The following is a 20,524-nucleotide window of genomic DNA, read 5'->3' as shown; positions in this document are numbered from 1 at the left end:
CACCACTAGCCATTAAACAGCTGCTAGAGGGAAGCCTTTGAAGGTTCACATGCATTTGTCTTGGTGTGCTTTTAATGTAAATTACCCCAGGCTCACTGAGTGGAGATACGTTAAGTAATTAACACATTTCCAGGCAATTGCGTTTGTGCAATTCAGAGATATCGGCGTCTAAGGAAAATTGTGGTTTTCTTCATAGACTTCAGTGCTGCACGGTGCAGGCCAAATCCTGGCCTGGCTTACCTATCACAATAATCCACAACAATGCTTGCTTGGTTTGCTGTTGTCATAGACAAACTCAGGAACACACCTTTTTGTTGCCTCCCAGGACTAACGGGATTGGTGCAGACATACGCATCATCTTTAAATTCCCCCCAAACCTCCAGAAATACAAAATGAATGTGGCACTTTGGTCTGCCCACGTAGGGGAGCATATTGAACCTGAAGATCGTCCACATGGCCTAATACAATGTGGGAATCCAGGCACTTTGGTTTGTAAACCATAATTCATGGTTTAGTGTGTTACATGAACTCAGGGCAGCTTATTCAAGAAACCTTGGTTCAAATCATGACTTTGGTTAACACAACTATGGCTTATGGGATGAGGGAACCCAGCCACTGTCAAGATAATGGAACTCAAAACTGAAAACCAGGGTGGTGGGGTGGTTTGACTATGATTGACAGGTTTGGGATCCCATTTGAGACATTTCTATCATCAACAGGTATTTTGCCAAGCAAATTCCATCTGCCCTTGCATCTCCAGAGGAGACCTGACAATATTTTATATAGGTAGAGCATCAGAATAGCAAGAATAACTTTTCAAAGAATAACTTTGGTCTATACAGTACTTTAAACAAAACAAAATCTGAATGGAAGTACGGCAGCCCATTCTAAACTGCAATTTTTAAATAAAAATTATGTGACATTTTGGAAGCAGTTATTTTTCACTTGGAATTGTCCTACCTAACACAGGCATTTCAATTCTGCCTCAAGAAAATGAACTGCTTTGCTCTGCTCTAAAACTGAAGTTGACTTCCACTTGAGCATCACAAGCATTTCATTTTCATTAAGGTGGAAGCAAACAAGAGGGCTTCGTTTTCTCACAGATAACTTCTCAAAGTGTTGGAAGCATTATCCAAACAACCATGTGAAAGGGTGTTTTAAGAACACTATCTGTGGATTAAAAAGCAGGGTAGTCTTCCATCCTGTACTGAAAAGTTCTTGGAAAAATCAAGTTACCGAAAAGAAATATTGTGAGCATCCCACGCTACAACACACAGAATTAAACTACTATACTTAGCTATCAATATTGATTTGGGGTCAAGCTTGTATTGCATTAAGAAATACTTGGAACAGGGGAGAAATATGATTTAAACATTTTTTTTCTCGCAGACTGAAATTTTTTTAAATTGATTTTTCTGCGTTATAGAATTGACTTTAGCTAAGTGTGCTTGTGCACCCACGTGCATGCGCGCACGCACACACACACACGCTTTATTTGGCATGACTCAAGCTGCTACCGACAATGGCCACATTCTAATCTGGTTAGAACCCAGTTCTGGTTCAAACAGTAACAAGCCACCAGGGCAAAGACTTCCTAGCTGCTGACCAGCCACAAGAAGTTGTCAGTCTCAGCTCCGCTTTTGCAGTTCATGAGCGCTTGGCAGATAATGGGAGAGGGTAAATTAATAACAGGATCTCATCCATCTCTCATATGGAACCTGATGGAATTATGCACAATGTAAGATGCTTCGCAAACATTTTTGGCCAATATAACATCTCCTGAACGTAAATAACGCACTTTTATGTGACGATAATGAAACTGTCGCTCTTCACATAATTGCCAGTTAGAACTTGAGAGTCCCAAAGCAGATTGATGGCTGTAATGTGGCAGGCTCAGATAAGAGGTTTTCAGCGTTGATGCAGTAGCTGGGAAATGCTGGGGTCACCAAATTGCAAGTGAAGTTTTCCTAGTATTGTTTAGTCACTCCAGCTTGCAGAAATGGGAGTATCTGTCTGCTTGTTCACCACTTACAGCTAAACTAACTTCTCCCCACTTTCACCTGCAGGCCCCTTGGGCACCCAAAAGATTGAAACAATTTCCTCTGCAGCACAAGCCTTTTTCAGTTCGAGCTCCCGGGATCAAATGCGTAAAGTGCCATCCGCAAATGGCGGTCTCCGTTTACCTCTCTGGGGGTGTAATATCTCGAGAACAGTTATGCAAGGCACAGCTAAGAGGTCATGGAAGTGAACTGTAGATGGGTGCAAAGCTACACAGAGTCCCCAGAAGCTGGTGCCACAAGGTTATTTCACACAGCCTAACCCACCTGTGCTTTGAGAAGGAAACACGTATTTCTTGTTCTAGAAATTATTTCCAGAGCGCAAACCACCTTACACAGCCTCTGAGAAAGCTTTGTTTTGTTAGCACACACTACTCAAGGGAGCAGAGACCCCAACAGCTGCACCAAAAAAAGGCAGAAGACTTTTTTATTATTATTATTATTGAGAAAGAAACAAAGGTACATTGGGAACATGACCAGTTACACTGGCATTTCCTTAAAAAAAAATAAAGAAGTCACAGATTTTACACAAATTTGTGCCAGAATTATCTTGAAATAACAGGGATTGTGTGTGTGTGTGACGATTGGGCTTTTGCATACTTTGCGAGGCAGCCAGTGAGCAGGAAGAAAGCCTCAGAAGCCCAGCTGGGACACGTCCAGCAAAGCGGAGGGTCGCTGGCTCACGTTCCCTGGGCTCGGGGCCAGTTTATGCAGCCAATGGAGTCAAGTGCCATCATTTTCCCTGGACTATCTTCAGACAGGAAGTGGGCATTTAGAGAAAAAGTTGGACAAATTGAGGAGGAAGGTTGCTGCTTGAGCTGCACAGTGCTTTGGATGTGGAAAAGGGTGGGACATCTTTGGCACCGGTGCAAGAACAAATACAGCACCAGCTTACAGCCCATTTAAGCAGACACATCAGGAAAGGCAGCTGTGCAATTCTAGAAAAAGAGGCACTACTTGGATGAGTTGCAAGAAGGTGCTGGATTTGCTCTTTCACACATTCCAGTGTCTCTTCTGAGCCAAATCTGAAGCACTGTTAACCACCTCAGGTCTTGTCTTATTAAAAGTAAAACGCTGTTTCTAGAAAGTGAAGGGAAGCAAGGTAGTCAGATCAAAACACAAACTCATACAGACTGAGTGTCCATGTGAATTAAATGTCCTTTAACTTCCATGCAGGATGAAAGCCAACTTTTTTTTCAATTCCCTCCACCTGAAATGGTCCAAGGCCACCTGAGTTTATGGCTGTATAAACGGCGCACTTGCTTGGCGTCTTCCAGTTCATTCCACTGTCGGGTGGAGCCTTCCTGCCTACGGAGCAGAAAACACAACCAGAAGTGGTCAAAAGCAGCCCCTCTGCCACCTGGAAGAAGTCAGCTGAAGGGGCTAGAGGGGGTCTTCCTGGGGAAAGATCTACAGGCCAAATGCTTTCTGGATTAGCCACCCCAAACCAGAGGTATGGCTGTTTGCTTGCCAAGGGCTTCACATTATTTAACGTAGTCAAACAGAAATAAAATACAGGATGTGTAAGCACCCAACCAAAAGAAATCCGGCGCAAAACTCCAGTAAACAATCCCTTGTGACAGTTGACGAGAACAGATTTCTTCCTCCCAAGCACGCTCTGTTCTATCTTCTCGAACAGAGGCCGAGGGAACCCCCGTGCCTGCCGCAGCTGACAGGGAAAAGGGAGACGGGTTGGGAAAAAGGACACACCCCATCAAGAACTGTGGTGCTACCAAAACGTAACCCCACAGCTGAACCCTCTGCAGACCTTAGGAGTCTTATTACAAAACTTGCTGCCTTTTCACCTTGTCTTGTGAACCGCAGAACAAAAGCTGGCCCAGGGTCTCCAAAAAGGTCTCTTTCAAAAGAAAAAGAAAACGAAAAACAGGAGGCAGCTGGCGCCATGCTCAACACCAAGGAAAGTAAGGTCTGATGTGACTCCTGTCCTCCTCCAAGCTTCTTCCAAGAGCGACCCAGTTTTGCAATGCTGGTGGGCGAGTCAGGAAGGGGAAGGTCCCAGGAAAAAGGGACCAGCCAGCTAAAGCAACAGGATCCAGAAGCTGGCCCCAGCCACAGGCGGGTGCCCCCTTCAAGCTTTTCCCCAACCGAAGAAGTCATTCTCCAGCTGGCCAAACCCTTTCTCCCCACCTCTGGGCCAACAGCCCCAGGCGGCCGGCTGTCCACAGAGGCTGCGGGGCTGAGGAGGAGAGAGGAAAGACCTTTCTCGTTCATCTTTGGAGGCAGATGCTTCCTCTGCCAAAGGGTGAGGAAAAGGCACACATGGGATTGCAGGAGGAGGGCTGCTGCACTCAGGGAGCAGCCCGAGCAACAGCAGAAGCGCCGGGCAGGGAGAGAAGAGCAAAGAGGTGGCCTTGGGGGAGCCTCCCTAGCCAAAGGAGGTCTCCTTTTTGACCCACAAGGAAATTTCCCCCCAAAATGGGGTTCAGAGCAGCAGCCATGGCTCAAACCTCGTCACCCCTCATATTTGGAGCCACACCTCCGGCCCCACCTTGGCTGAGCCACTTCCTTCAGATGAGGCCCCTTTCATCCACACACAATCCTGGCCCTTCCACTGCAGAACCGTTTCTGAATCCAAACCACTGTTTTAAGACCACTGCTACATACTGGGAGCAGCTAACTGGGAAAAAAAAACAGATTAGGAGCAAGACCTCTCTTGCCTCCAGTCCCCAGATAGCCAAGTTCTCCCTTTCCTTCCCCTTCCCTCACAGCTTCAAAGAGAGACACGAATAGGAGATAAACCCTTTCACAAGAACAGCTTCTTTAATACGAAGAGACAAGTTAAGGGCCTGCCTTCAGGGCCTTGCCACGCCTGTGTAGGGCTTTTCGGAGGGGGCAATGGGCAATCTACTTTATGGAGACAATACCAAAACAACAGAGAAGTTGGACAGCACAAGAGATGATGCGATAAGAAAGAACCGCAGACCTCGCGAGCACCTTTCAGGGGTCAAGGATGCTCAGCCAGCCCAAGGAAACGGGCTCTTTCAGAGGCAGGAGCACAGGACGGACCTCCTTGAATCTCCCGGCTTCCCGTTTTCAGTTCCCAACTGGGGGAAAAAGAAAAACCAAGCATCGCACTTATCCTCACATTGAAACAGCTCTTACACTTATTCAGTACATGACAGGTTTCATTCCTTTGAGGTTTTTTTTCCTCTTTTTTTTTTTTTTTAAGGAAAAGAACTCTGCAAAAAATCCATCCAAAGGAGAGCCTGAGGAGAGGGAGGAGAAAAAAAAATCCACCACCAGGTTTCAAGGAGCTGTCTGGAGCATCAAGTTCCTCAGGAGTTTCTGTCGGCCCACCTCGTAATCCTCTTCGTCCACATTGACGAGGAGTTTGATGGCCTCGTGACCTACTGCTTGTTTGAGCGAGTCTGTGATAAAGACCCCTTTCAGGGCCTCCAGCAACGAGCCATTGATGTAGTCGCGCCAGAAGGCATCAAGGTACGTCAGCTCTGAAAACTTTATGTCACAGATGATTGAGCCCAGATCTCGGGATTTCAAGATCGTGTTGGCTTGGCTGAAACGTTCAAACTGACGCTCAAGCGGGTCCTGCTTGTTGGAGAAGACGTTCCCCTCCAGGGCCGTCTCGTGCTGGCAATATTCTGCTCGGACTCGAAGGCGGATATCTGGGAGGGAAACACCAGCAAGCACGTTAAAGGCAACGGACTGTGCAGCCAAAGCCCTTTGGGGCAAGCCTTTGCTAAGATCTCAGAGCTGGAATGATTGCTGGATAATAATTCCACATCCAGCACAGCTCAGGAGGCAGAGAAGGGGCAAATGCTTCCCAGCCAGGAGACGGGAAACATTAGGAACCAAGGGCAGACTGGAGACGGCAGACCTCGCACGGCAGATTTTGCAGGCAAGGTTACCAGCTCTGCCTTCTACTCCCTCCTGAAATGGTTTACATTTTGGGCAAACCCGGTCTTTGGTTATAGGCCAATCACACAAGCAGGAGATCTGTCGGGGAGAGGTTTCCACTGACCACCTTGGCAAGGGGATGCAAACGCCATGGTCAGGGGAAGACAAGAGTCTGGCCGAGGTCAGCAACTTATTAGTGGATTCCCACAACGTGCCATGCCATAAACCATGAACAACACACAAAATAACCATATTTCATCTTGATGTGAGGGCTGGTTCACACCACCTGCTAAGCCAAGGATGACCCAACCTCATTTTAATCTAAACTAGCACCACCTCTGAACACCACCAGCATATCAAAGGCCAAACCTCCTTTGCTGGGAAGCTGCTGGCCGGCCGGCCCTTGGTGTTGGGAGGTGCAACAGTCTGCTGAAGCCACTCCTAGCCTGCCCCCATACTGAGACTTCTGTCATTTGGGGAGACTCGTGGAAAGGAGCTGAGCACTGAGAGTCTGCATGAGGCAGCTGTCAAGAACCTCACCGCACGTCTGTTTGTCCTTTGGATCCGGCGTCACTGACTTCCTCCTTTTCCGCTGGTTACCGAGCAGGGCTCTTCCCCGGCCAGACCTCTTGGCGCAGATCTGGGGGCCCGAAGAGGAGCAGCAGACCAGAGGATGGTGGGGAGGCACTGCAAAGCACAAAGCTCAGAGTTCAGAAAGCCAGCCTATGATTTCTTTGGGTAACACAAAAATTAAGTGAGTCAGTTTGGTTTAGCGGTTAAGGCACTAGAGTAGAAACTGGGAGATGGTAAGTTCTAGTCCTCCCAAAGGCATGGAAGCTGTCTTGGTGACTTTGGGCCAGTCCCTCTCTCTCTGCCCAACCTGCCTCACAGGGCTATTGTTGTGAGAAAAATAGGAGGTGGGAGCATTAGGTATGTCTGCAGCCTTGAGCTATACAAATAAATGCAGAGGATGTAAATCAAGTAAATTGATTTTCTACATACTTCCTGCTCCGTAATCAACCCCACGAGGCTCTCAGAGCAATTTAAAAACCTCTCATAAGACCACATCAAAACTAATTCCAAGAACAGAAAGAGTGAAGCTTTTCTGGATACCAGGAAGAGGTGCATGGATTTTCATGAAAGCCTTTGAAGCTGCAGCTTGGGAATTTCCTTCCAGGATTTTCCAACCCACAAACAATAAGACCCCATTTCTTCAGGAACGCAGGGTGCTTTGGCGTAGGTCATTCCCATTGCCCATTTGAATACAGGGGAGACTTCGGGGAGTTCCCTGCTTTTTGGGGCCAGCAGGCCCGTTTGGAATCTGAGAGCATATCATGAGCAGTCCCCCAACAGCATTGCCAAGTGGAGGAGGGAAGCTTCATCCTAAAGCAGCGGGGCTGGTGAGCAAGACTCATTGCAAAACACTGATTTACTGGAAGGCTAACTCCTAAATCCTGACTACTACCCCACTATCCCCACCCTCTACCCCCCATCCCCCGGGAAGTACTCTGCTATTTTGTCTTGCCTCTATCCTTTCTAATGCTTCTGGGGCCCACTCAGAGTCCAGAGCAGGCATGGGTGCAACATGCCAGATTTTTTAAATTAAGAGAATCTTAAGAAGTAAGCATCATGTAGGACAGGGATCCAAGGGAGTTTCTGTGGGTGTTGGGGATCCTAGTGTTATTGCATGCCAGATACCTGAACAATGTTTGAGAAGATCGTGGGAAAGGAAATCTGGCAAGATTCCATGAAGATCAACAATTTTTGCTGATCTAGGACAGTCCACTGAGTGACACTACAGTCGAACGACCTCAGCATACAAACAGGGCCTTATACTGGAGCCTGCAAACCACAACTTGCTTCCAGCTTTCATACGGCACCACTCTACAAACAAAAAGCACAACCAGGAATACTAGCTGTGTCTTTGCTGTAAGGCAGTGTTGTCCAAACTTGGCCACGTTAAGATGAGTGGACTTCAACTCCCAGAATTCCCCAGCCAGAGTGGAGTTGAAGTCCACTCATCTTAACGTGGCCAAGTTTGGACAACACTGCTGTAAGGGGATATTAAGGGAATCTTGCAAGACTGAAAGTATTTCTCCCTCCTCTCCTTTTATTCTCTAGAAAACCAGGGAGGGTCCCTTCTGAGATACTTCCCACTCACCCCCTCCTTTGGTGCGCTGAGATACCTTTTACATGCTGGTTGTCCAGTCTGTGGCTCTTCCTCCTGTCTCCCAAGGTCATTCCCACATGCCATTACAATTCATAGAGGCAAAGATTAGATTTTCCTGTTCAGGTGTCTTGCATACTGGGATTTTTTTTTTAAAGGGAACTCATTTTACATGCGTTTCCTACCTAAAAATGACCATAAATTGTTTTAGCAAATATGTTGCTGAAATCTGGCAACACAGTTGGAGGGGATTCCAGCAACTGTAAAAAGCCCCCGGGAGCAGCAGGCCCCTAGGCTTATCAGGCAGAAACTCCCATGCAAGGGATTTCAATCAGGCAGGTCTCAGTCTGTGGCACCCACCCATGAAAGTAAAAGAACCGATCAAAATTGGTTGCCAGGAACAATCTAATTCATAACAGATCCAGAAGACCCCCCTCTCCCAACGTCACCATCAACCGCAATTTCTCAGCTAAAGTCACTGGAACACAGAACCAATGATCCCTAGCCATCTTCAACAACATTTTCTTAAGAGCACTGGGTGGTAGAGCTTGCTTCCAGAAATCCACCTGGCATAAAACAGCTGTGCGACAACACCCACAGACTGTACCAGAGAAAGAGGGAGAAAGACACAGGAACCGAATGCCAAACCTGTCCCAACATCTACCAGATCTACCCAGAAGCAGCCAGGGTTTTATTTCTTCAATATTTACCTCTAACTTGGGTGGACCTGCAAATGGCTGCAGATCTCATTCCTGAAGACTATGGATGCCTATTTGGGAGGACCTGTTTGCATGCAGAATTTAACCCTTCTGTAACACCTAGATTTCTCCCTCCTGTTCAGTCACCTTGATCCTTCATCTTCTCTCCATCCCATTTTGTCCCTTCCCATTCTCTTTCCTTTTTTTCCTGTTTTTTTCTGTTTCTGCTGAAAGGAAAGGAATATTTTTCTTGTGTTTTTCTGCACGGGAGTAGTCCATGACAGAATGATTGGCACATAGCAATGACAGAAAGCATGTGAACCCTTGAGAGCTACTGTAATCCTCTAATACCTACAATGCAGCCAGAGCTTCATCTAAGTCCTATTAACAGACAAGGAACAATACACAACCTGTGTACAGTGCCCTGCCTTTATGTAACACACTGAATCAATATTCACTGTCTTTGTCAGGAAAAGTATGCAGAACTTCGAGTAACTGATGGCACCTCTTTTTGGAGGGAAGATTTCAACCAAAGGTTTCTTGCACTTGTTGATCAATGCTACACATCATTCTGGAAACATTTTGACTCATTCCTCTTTACACAACAGCTTCATCTCACGGATACTGGGGGACCGTCTTGCACAGCCTGCTCTCTTCAGCTCACGCCACAGTGTTTCAGCTGGGTTAAGATCAGGAGTTTAACTCACTCATTTCCAAACGCAAAAGTTCTTTTGCTTCAACCACTCTGTTGTAAATTTACTCGTGTGTTCAGGATTGTTGTCATATTAAGTTTCAACTTATGGACAGACACCCTGTAAAATGTGCCGGTACAATCCAGAATCAATTGTTCCCTCAAGGATGGGGGCCATCCAGGTTCTGAGGCTGCAAAGCAACCCCAAATTAGGATGCTCCCGCAGCCTGGTTAACAGTTGGAAGGAGAGCTTCTTCTGCTGGAATGAATGCACTTTGATTTTCTCCAAGCCTAACATTTCTCATTCAAGCCAAAAAGCTTTATGCTGGCTCATCCCTCATGGCTCCAACAGCTGCTGGATCATCCAGGTGCTCTTTGGCAAACATGAGATGGAAGCAATGCGCTTTCTGCAGAAGAATACCTTCCTCCTTGATGTCCTCCCATGCACACCACTCTTTGCCTTATGCTGGACTCATGGGCACTGACATTAGACAATGCAGTTCTTCTGCCATAACTGTGAGATTCTTCGAGATCTCCCGGAGCATTACGTGCCTTGTTCTTGAGATGATTCCACTGGATGACCGTTGCTGGGAAGAGTAACAATGGTGTTTGATGGAGGCCGTCTTTGGCGATGGTTTGTAGCCCATTCTAGCCTCATGAGCATTGGCAACCTTTTTCTGAAGTCTGCAGAGATCTCTTTTGATTTACTTCCACAAACTTGAAGAGCGGAATCCAAGACTGGCAATCAAAGTGCGTAGGTTTTTTAATAGGGAAGTTCCCTCAAACTTACATCCAATTGTCATCTCACTGACAACTGATTCAGTTTACCCCCTTAAGAGCATCAGAGAGCCTTGGGCTTCCCAATTTTTCGCCAACGAAGACAGTGACTATTAGTCAATAAACATTATTGAATGACATAGTTCACTACCTTGCATAATAGTTGCTTAACCAACATTTATTTATTGTGTTTAGATGAAGTGAAAAATGATTATGGATAGTCCTAAATGTTTCACAAATTTTCTCTCACCATGGGTATGAGGATAGAGAATCAATTTACGGTATTTTATATATGGCGCACTTAATTTTATAGGTTATTAATTCAATTAATACACATTTATGGCCTGCCCCTGCCCCTTTTTGGAATGTGGCTTCCAGCAGGTATAGACACAAGTATGTCAGATACACATTTATTAACAAGCAGTAGGAATTGCCAGGATTGGGGTTCACAATCCTAAATGGGGATTCAAGATCAGGACACTGGGCATTGCACAAAAATTTGTAAGCGTATGTGTCTACACACACACATTTTTCCTTTGAGCTGTCTTCCTTCTAGGTAAACATGGTATTGCAAGAACATAACAGGACCAAATTCATTTTTATTCACTGAATCAAGGGCTCAAGACCTCTTTGTATCTCCACCAACATGATCTACATTTGCCACCATTGGTCAGCGGTGGCCCACTGCATTCTAGACAGAAGAAAAAGGCCAGAGGTAGGTAGTTGGTGGGCCTGAAGAACAACCAAATTCAAGCAGCCTCAGGCAGTTTGGGCAATGGGGAGGGGTGACAGGAGTTGTAATTCCGCAATATCTGAAACTGAGTTATACTTTATCAAGAGGTTTAAGATAGGTAGACTTCAACTCTCAGAATTCCCCAGCCAGCCATGCTGGCTGGGGAATTCTGAGAGTTGAAGTTCACATACTGTATGTTAAAGTTGCAAAGGTTCAGAAACACTGGCCTACATCATACCTAGCAACTGTTCTGCAAATGGAAATCATCAACAGAAAATTATTACTTTCAAGACCTTCTATAATTTACTTGTCTTTAATCTCCTCATTTATAACCCATCCACAAATTATTAATCAAAGAGTGTATATTACATACAGTATTTCATACGCTTCTCTTCCAGAAAAAACAAACAATGAAGTCCATAAAAATGCATACCATTATGAACACCTTAGTCTTCAAAGGGTAGTAAGACTACATGACCAACATCTATGATCTAGTCATGCTGACCGGTAAGGGAATTCAGGAGCACTACAGGGCCACAGCACTAGCCATTTTTGCCCTAAATGGTCCAAGCCCAGGCTATCTGAAGGATCCACAAACCCAAAAAGCAACGTTTGGCTTTCAAAATGTTTCAGCGGCCATTCTCACCCACCCTTCTCCACTACCTGCAGCTTCTGAGTTGCCTTCAAAAGCAGATCCAGGTAAAGCACACTGCAGCAACTTAACTTGAAGTTGATGAGGTTGTAAGTTACCATGCCCAATTCTCCTTGAGTCAGTTTATCTGACATATACTGCTTTGAGTTCCTTGGAGGTGAAATTTATTCAGTAGTAAATATACTGCAAGTTAACATCCTAGACTTTGTATTTTGGAAGCTAAGGAGGACAAGAGTCAATGGAATCGTGGTCTTATGGCTCATCGCTGGAAGCTTGGCCCTCGTATTCAAAGCTTCTGTTCTTCAAGCTATCTTCACCCTCTATGAGGACTAGAGCGTACAAATATAGGCAGCCCTGTTGGCTTGATGTATCCCAAGTTCTGAAAGACCCTTCTCACCCCAAAATTTAACGACTGCTCGGGCAAAATGTAGGCATATAGATCAAATTCCTATGGGAGACAGAATCTAGGCACAATAGTTGTCTTAGGCCAAGACACCAGACCAAAGAGTGAGGGACTCAAACTTCAAACATTACAGCATTAGGGGAACACAGCTTTTGAAGATGAAGACATCCATGAAATCTCACCAGATTTTTGTTGGTGGACAGGAACATGCTCTGTATTGCTATGGGCTCGTGGTGTCACATAGCGAATGGAAGTCTCTTCAAGATACTTATCTACAAGATCTGGACACACTGAAGAGGAAGAAAGGAAGATGTGTGAAAGAAGAGTGGTCAACAACAACAAAATAATATGAAATACATTTGGAGGCCTTTAAAAAACACAATGCATAAAGCTTTAACACGATGTTGTCTTGAAAACAGCATCATGAGGTTTCTCCCAAAGAAGAGAAAGAGAAGCTAGTTTTAAATTCAATTTTTTAAAAAAATCAGATCTGAGGATGCAAGCAGGCACCCCCAGCTCCTTGTCTGAAGACAGCAGGCTTCTGAAAAAGTTCCAGCTGCCAGAGCCACTGTTGTTCCTTGTCATTTTATCAAAGCTTTAAACTGCAAAAATGGAGCAAATAGACAGCAGGACATCTGAGAAAGCACTTCTAGCAATACAGATAAACAAGGGATGGAGCAATAGCACAAACTTCACATTTTATTTTTATAAGTTTTTTAGAAGCAGCCGGCTGGCTTACAACTGACAGATCAGATTCCAAATATTCCAAAAATGTCACTGTAGAAGTTGCATGACACCTTTTCTATTGCTATGCGGTCATTTGTTTGTAGTGCCCTCCAGCCCTGTCCCAGGCAGGGGCCAGCTTGGCAACCTTGCAATGCCCTGGCCCAACAGGAACAGAAATCTTCATCAATGGTTTAATGATTAGGGGAAACCCAGTTCAAAGCTGTAATGCTCACTGGTGCCCTTTAGGATTAGCCTATCTAACAAGATTACTGCGAGGATTAAATCTGAAAGAGACTATTCATTCTTCCTATACATTCAATAGTGAATGTGAGGAAAGAGCAATAAAATTAAACAACAAAAGCGGTCTACCTCTAACTATTTAAGGCTGGGGAGCAACATCCCCACTTCTAGGCCTTGTTTTGGACAGCAACATGTAATCTCCATTTTCAGAGGCAATTTAGGCATTATACATTCTGGGGAAAAACATCTCCAGAGGAAAGGAAGCGTCTTCCTTCGCTTGGAACCTTCCCAGGATCAGACTGAGCACCACTGGAAAATGTATACAGGGCGACCTGTATGTTTTAAACTCCATACACATCCACAAGTTAACAGAGAAGCTCTATGCACAGCCTTTTACTTAAAAAGCCAAGTCAGAGGTGACCTACCAGCCTTTCTCCTCTTCAAAGTGACATAGGGCAACAAATCATGGCGGGTGATAATCCTCAACAGCTGTAGCACCTGGCGGAAGTTGGTCTCATCACAGCGGCCCTGTCTCTCTAGTGCCAGGAGGAAGTCCCGCCCACTTCGGATCATGCCCCTTTCATAATCGTCGATGACATCCACGAAGAGAAAAGACAGCACTCGGACATCGCGGTGGGTCAGGTGGGTACCCACAATGTCAAACATGCGATGCAAGCTATAGAGGCCATGTTCCCGGTCTCCCTCCTCCTCTGGCCAAGCCTGCTGGTGACTCCGTTTCAAGGTTGCCATCTTGCGTGACTGTGAGAACCGGCCTCGGCCACCCAGCGTCCACGGGAACTGAGGGGGCAGGGTGTCTCCTTCACCTGGGGCACTGAAAGAGAGAGAAGCAAGTTCTGTTCAGAACCCTGTGCCCTGAGAGGAGGGGAGCCCTTTATGCTGCAATTTATGCTGAACAGGTCTGTTAGAAGAGACAACTCTCTGCCCTTAACGGTTTTGCCTAGGCCAGCTACAAAGGTCTCCGAACAAGTTGCCACCCTATACAGGGGCAGCAAATTCTATAACCCGATTAGGCATATTATTGGACCAAGTGATTCCTTTACTTTTGCTCTGAACCTGTAACCCAGTTCCCTACCCATAAGCTAAGAGACAATGGCTGCCTCTGCCGAAAAACAAGCAGGGTAGCTGAGCGGAGCAATAGCCAATATTTGGGATCTGCATTTTTGAATGAAATCTTCAATTACACGGGTATTGCTGCAGGAGCCTGTCCTCAACTACTTCACACTGCACAGGCACTAAGGGATCCCTGCAGGGAGCCTCTACAGCTGGCAGAAATCCATGTAAGCTGACCAAAGCTGCACATACCCAGTTTGAGGCCGCATACAGTTCATCTGTTCCCTTGGTTCAAAATTGCTGTAAGAGACTTGCTTGGACCAGAACTTAACAGAGCTTTCACAGGGCAAAGATTCTGTTCAGGTGGAACGCAAAACACCCCTTTTATTTTTTCTGAAGGGTAATTCAGCTTGGTGCCAGATAAGGAAACACAAATTGGGTTCACGTATGGTACTACAACATAAATGCAGTTGGCCTGCTGGGTTTGGCTTGTGGCATAATCCAAGCAGCTGGGGCTTGTGAACTGAGATTTATCATTTAAGCACAGCATGTAGTGGGAACCCAGCCAGTTGTGGCTTTTTCAACAAACGACAGCTAAGCAAACCAGCTTGGTACAATGTGTGTTTCAGCGACACACTATCTTCCATGTAATGATGAAGATACATGCTTGCTTCATTTATGGGGAAAGTTTTCTTGCACCTCACTCACTGAAATAAAGGGAAACCATGTTCCATTCACTAATGGCTTTCATGAGACATCCTTCTGACTTAATCTGTATTTTCCACTCCATGTCAAGTCATGTCACAGTTGACCCTTGTCTCATCTCAGTGCAGGGGTGCTACTAAACAATCCTTTGTCACTACAGTGGATGAAACGCCTCTGTCAGTATCCTGCCTCCCATTTTTAGGGAAGTACATGCTAGGAAGAAGAGACTGTGCATTAATAGCTAAGTTACCTGCAAAACCACAATTTGTATTTCCAAATACAAGTGCTCTTGGCCTTCTAACACGGATGTATTCTTCCATCGCGCTAGGGCCTGGAAAGAGCAGGCCCCGGCAGGAGAGGGAAAAAGGAGAATGACAGCCTTACGCTTCCTGGGTCTTCCATACCTCCAACATGAATGAAAGGAGTCTTTGCTTCTGCCCATCACTGAGTCCTCTACCTGTGCTGGGACCAAGGAAGGGGAAGAATAGCTGGATAGCCCAAAATCTGACCATTTGGTGCCTTCTTGATGTGTGGGCCAAGGCACCAATCTTGCCAGCATCTTTGAACTCCTCCACCTACAATTGCTAAAACGTTTTCTCTGCCCTGTGGCTCATTCAGACAGGGTGGTGTGGCACGTTTATTCCCTTTCCTACCTCAGCCCTAAGAACCCAAGCAGCGAGCAAGGGTTCTGATGGGATCCATGGCACAAACTCTGGGACTCTAGACCACATATTGGCAGTGCCCAGCCTTTATTGTCAGAACCCTGTCGTACTTCACTTTCAGTGCAACTTTCCTGTTCTGACACTGATTCCGGGTTTTCATTTATTTATTTTTTAACAATCTAACTTCTAGACTGGTGTTTCTCAGCCCTGGCAACTTTAAGATGTGTGGACTTCAACTCCCAGAATTCCCCAGCCAGCACGCAACATGAAGTGAGCTTCACAGGTTCACGTGGTAAATCAAGCTCCTTCATACATACGAATTTTACCTTCCTCCTTCGAGGTTTTGTGAGAATACAGTTAAGACTCAAATAGGAAGACTTCAATGATTTTATTCCACACAACGTATTAAAGGACTTTTATTTTAAACAACTGTAATTGCAAATCCTGATCTGCTTTCCCAAAGAAGATACCACTACTGTATGCCAATCGTTTAACTGTGACTTCTGACACAACTCTGCCTTTCCAGCCAAGTGAAAAATTGTTACCACTTTCCTGCCAAGCCAGACCATTTTGGAAGATGTTTGGCATGGTTCCATTCCCAAACTGTCTCACCTTACCTTTTCTAACTCTAGAGCATTACAAGCAGTCAGAGATTTGCTTGCTTGACTAAGGTGATCCACACACACCTCAAGCCACAGAACTGACAATCACAATCTCCCTCATGAAAGGGAAAGAAAATGGTAGCATTGCTCACTCACCTTTGCAGATGGGGAACATCTACTAGGATTTTGTTCATTTATTTAGGAAATGTATATGACCATCCATCTTATATAAATAACTCTAGGGGGGCTAACAACAATCCACAAGAAAACAGTGTAATAAAACCACCATAAACAGAATTCTAAAAACCATAATACGGTACCCAAGGTATGGCATAACAAACTCACAACACAAACCACACACATATTGGGCCCGTCTGACATCCTGGCCCAGCACCTGAGGGAAAAGCCACCTTTCCACGGCCTTCTGAAATAGCAGGAGGGTCAGGCCCTTCCAGATCTCAGGGGGGAAGCTGGAACACTCCATGACAGTGGAACACTACAACAAATAAATATGACTGACTGATGGGCATATCCCTCACATTTCTTTCAAGCAGATTCTTCCACTCTTGAAAAAAACGAGCCTTTGAAGAAATCTGCGTCAACTAATAGCAGTGATTTTCACAAATGCAGAAACTAGACCAATGAAGTAAATCAGAGTATCACATGATATAAAACTCACTTCACACTAATTCACGGGGCCAGCAGCATCCTGTGCACGCTCACCTGCCCACAAGCAAATGTGATGTAGTGGTTAAAGTAATGAACTCAGAGTGGGGAGACCCAGGTTCATGGAAGCGCACTGTTGACTTGGGACCAGTCACTCCCTCAAAGTTCAAAGTATCTCATAGGGTTGCTGAGGGGAAAAACTGGAGGACAGAGTAGTATATATGCCACCTTGAGTCCTTGAAGGAAAACAAATCTAGTGAATACATATAATCAGTAAGTTTAATGAACAAACTACAAGTTAGTGTGATTTAATTCAAAAAGAATGATAAATGGTATAGGACCATGCTTTAAATGGTTTTAGGCCCTCACTCACAATCAGAGATAATTATGCTGACCTGCCTGCTGGACTACTGACATAAAGTATCTGGATAGCCCACCCCATATTCCTAGTCATTATCAAGCAGCCTTCTCAGTCTAATATGCAATCCAGATTCACTTCTCTGACAAGAAAGCACCAGATGAAATGGATCCAACATCTTTGTATACAAAACAGGGCGCTCCACTCTTATGCTGTGTATCTGCACAATTTGTCTAGGCAAGATTTACAGTACATCTGACAGAGGTTGATTGCAGTGATATAGACTGAGAACTGGAGGAAGGACACTCACACCAAACAGTCATGACAGACCTGTAAGCGAGCTGGCATTTGAAAACAAGTACTTAAAAAATACCTTGCAATACACTACATAAATTTCCCAATCAATGTCTCTAGTTCTTGCCAGAGATCACCAAAATAACAGAAGTGCCTACAACTCTCATTTCACTAAACGTGTCTGTCTTCCAATATGCACAAGAAGCCAAAAGCAAACTACAACTTCACTTCACTTGCTTCAGTTAAGGTGATCAAGAGTTGTTTGAAAAACCTCTTTCAGAGGTATCAAGAGACCTCCTTGGCAGTTCCAAAAACTCAGTTGTGTCCCACACAAAAAGGCAGGTCAGTCAACAGGAAGGCAGGCAGCATATTGCTCTACTTATGTTAATGAGCAACAGAAGGGAATGAATCACCGGCTATGCCATGGCAGCACTTGAGACAGGTTATCCTATGGCAACAATGGCACACTAACCTTATGTCTTTGTTATTCCCTGAGATTCTCACTTGGCCGTGTTTAGATCCAGTCTTGCACAAATAACAGGGCACAAAGGACCAGCTATGAATATATCAATTTTTACATTATCATTTTTTAAACGGAACAACCCCCCCCCCAGCAAATAGATTTCCTACGTGGCTCATAGAAGTGTAACTTTTCTTCTAACGTTATATTTCAATACATGGCTCACAGCCACCCATTTACAAAACAGGTGTCCTCACTCTCTCATGTGGCTTAAAGAAAAAAAGCCATGTAAATGGGCCCCCCAAAATACTCTGCAAACCTCTTTCTTTCTTTCTCTCTCCTGATCACAGGCAAGGGCACCCTTCTCCACAGGCTGGATATAGGCTACGTTTTCAATAACTCTCACATTCAAAATAGTTGAAGAGATCACAATATGGTAATGACAGAGAAGATAATTGAGGCAAGGGATTTAAAATAGGAAGCAGCTCTGTGGTAATGGTCTGTAAAAATATTCCACAAAGCACATTCAGAACTTTTCCACTCCCCACGCCCTTCATGTTTCAACCAGAAAACTGAGGGTCTGCTCCTCTCTCCAAATGCTGAAATGTTATTTAAACCTGAAGTGATTCCCAACTTTTTTTAATTAAAACCCACTGAAGCAAACCCTTCCCGAACGAGCAGCTGAAACTGCGAATGGTGGAGACCGCACCGCACCCCCCATGGGCCCGCTGGAGCTACTGCCCCTCCGCTACAGCTCCATGAGCTAAAACACCGTCGCTGCTTTCCTCCCTCTTTCAGCGACCCCCGGGAGCCCCGCCACTTCTTGGATATCGGCCCACAATTCTGTGGCCCGCCGTGTCTCGGTTTCGGGGCTAAGGGGACGACGCCGTTGGAACCCAGGGAGGAAGCCCCTGGAAGGGCAGCTCGGCTCCGGCAAGGCCTCCCCCCGCGCCGCGGCCCCCACCGTGACACAGCCGCCTGCTCCTCGCCGCCCTCCCGTTCGCCGGAGGAAGAGGAAGAGGAAGAGGAAGAGGAAGCCTCAGGCGGGCGCACGGCCGGGCCCGCCTGCCCGCCCCCCAGCCCGCAGCGGCCCCGCGGCGACCCGGGAGCGGCAGGGCCGGGGCGGCCTGGCCCCGCAGCCCCTCCCTGGGGGAGCAGCTGAAGCTCAGCTGCCCCGCCCCTTAAGAAGGGGATAACTTCGACGGGGCGGGGGCAGAGCCCCCCTCCCCCATGAGCAGCGGAGCAGCCCCTTCCCTGCCGGGGACCGCGGTCTCCCCTCAGGGGCCCTTCCGCTCCCCCGCCGTCCGGGGGCCTTCCCGGCTGGAGGCCGCCCTCCGCCCCTGTCACCCCCCCAGAAGGCCTCCCCCACGGGCAAGGGGCGGGGCCGTCCCCTCCCCTCCTCAGTCGCCCCCTCCCAAATTAGGCCTCAGGCTCCTCCCACTCTCTGCCCGCTAGGGGCCGGCCGGCCGTCGCTCTCCCTCCCTCGCCCGCTCTCACTTTCTCCTCAGGGCCGCCGGGGCAGCCATGCTGGGCCCATCCGCTCCGCGCCCCCCGGTTGCAACCCAACCACGGCCGCCGCCGCCGCAACAGGAACATCCGGGCAACCAGCGCCTCCTACCCAGAGAGAGCAGCGCCAGCCTACATCCGGGCCTCCCTGACCTACCGACCCACTTCCGACCCCTGGGCGGCGAGGCGGAAGGCGCCATCTTTCCTGTTGGAACCGGGAGGGTTTCCCTGCGCGTGGCGGCCATCTTTGAGAGGGGCAGGTGCTTTGGCGTCGCGGCTACCGCGGGCCGTGGCGGCCATCTTGGGTTAGGAATGGGCAAAAGGGGGCGAGTCGCCCACGTGGGCGGGAGGTGAAGGAGCGGAGCCGTCGCCTTATTCTTTCTCATCAAATGCCTCTGGGCGTGTACAGAGCGTAAGGAGAGCATCCTCGCCTATCCGCCCCAAAACAGCGGCCTCGGGCGACTCCCTGCAGCGCTTCTGGGGTTCCCGGAGTCTCCCCGGCGTGGGCGGGGCCAATGACGTCATTTTCTGCAGGGATGGGCAGGGCTTTGAGGGCAACAGCTGGACCTTGAATGAAGGAAGCCGTGTCGTTTTCCTGCCTGCAGTGCAGAAGTCGTCCTAAGTCAATGTTTTTCAACCTTGGGCGCCTTAAGATGGGTGGACTTCAACTCCCAGAATGCCTGGGGAATCCCCATGGCTGGCTGGGGAATTCTGGGAGTTGAAGTCCACCCATCTTAAAGCTGCCAAGGTTGAAAAACACTGTCCTAAGTGCTTGCCTAGATTTTCAAGATAATTCACAATAAGGCAGCTGGATTTCGATTCTCCTAATTTTAAAATATTTTTACTAGTCCTCTATTTATAGTATAATCTGAGAGCCCTTTGGGAGGGGCTGGCATACACTTTTGTAAATATATATGTATTCCATACATCTAAAGGCCCTTAAGGAGAAGGCCGCCTTCAAAATAGGATGTGTTCCTATATCACATGGATAAGTGACTTAACTACATTTTAGCCTACATGAACTCAGTCAGTTAGGTTCCTTCAGTAAAACATTGTGTAGTCATAGGTATGCATGTCATGGGAAACAGCCACAGCCTTCAATGTCTTCACAGATTTAAAAAAAGGGGGGTGTCCATTTATTTATGTATCAAATTTATATGGCCGCCCATCTCACAAATGT

The 20,524-nt window shown here is 46.7% G+C and overlaps 1 protein-coding gene across 2 annotated transcripts; it reads right to left on the bottom strand.

Annotated features, from left to right (window-relative positions):
* Positions 1 to 2,465: 2,465 nt before the first annotated feature.
* On the bottom strand, positions 2,466 to 19,457 carry DEDD (death effector domain containing). 2 transcript variants are annotated; one of them, XM_007438912.4, is made up of 5 exons: positions 19,336 to 19,457; positions 13,446 to 13,852; positions 12,237 to 12,344; positions 6,474 to 6,620; positions 2,466 to 5,701 (listed from the first exon to the last, which is right to left on the bottom strand). In XM_007438912.4, exons 1-5 carry the CDS (start codon positions 19,362 to 19,364, stop codon positions 5,325 to 5,327), a joined length of 1,068 nt encoding a protein of 355 aa, XP_007438974.1. In that variant the 5' UTR covers positions 19,365 to 19,457; the 3' UTR covers positions 2,466 to 5,324. The 2 variants fall into 2 exon arrangements, with proteins under 2 accessions (XP_007438974.1, XP_088007231.1); XM_088151105.1 differs by lacking the exon at positions 19,336 to 19,457 and adding an exon at positions 15,047 to 17,892.
* Between the last annotated feature and the right edge of the window lie 1,067 nt (positions 19,458 to 20,524).

The sequence above is a fragment of the Python bivittatus genome, unplaced genomic scaffold (genome assembly GCF_059951505.1).
Source record: "Python bivittatus isolate LINGU-HERP-01145 unplaced genomic scaffold, Pbiv_v1 ctg000660_np1212, whole genome shotgun sequence".
NCBI classification, from domain to species: Eukaryota; Metazoa; Chordata; class Lepidosauria; order Squamata; family Pythonidae; genus Python; species Python bivittatus.
This window is presented reverse-complemented; position numbering and strand designations above follow the sequence as displayed.

Bases quoted from the DNA above. Each gene is read 5' to 3' on its own strand.
- DEDD (XM_007438912.4), bottom strand. From the start codon at position 19,364: ATGGCTGCCCCGGCGGCCCTGAGGAGAAA. The intron at 12,345-13,445 runs GTAGGTCACCTC...CTTCCTCTTCAG, and splicing joins TTTGAAGAGGAGAAAGGCTG to TGTGTCCAGATCTTGTAGAT. The intron at 5,702-6,473 runs GTGAGGTTCTTG...TTTCCCTCCCAG, and splicing joins AAAGGACAAACAGACGTGCG to ATATCCGCCTTCGAGTCCGA.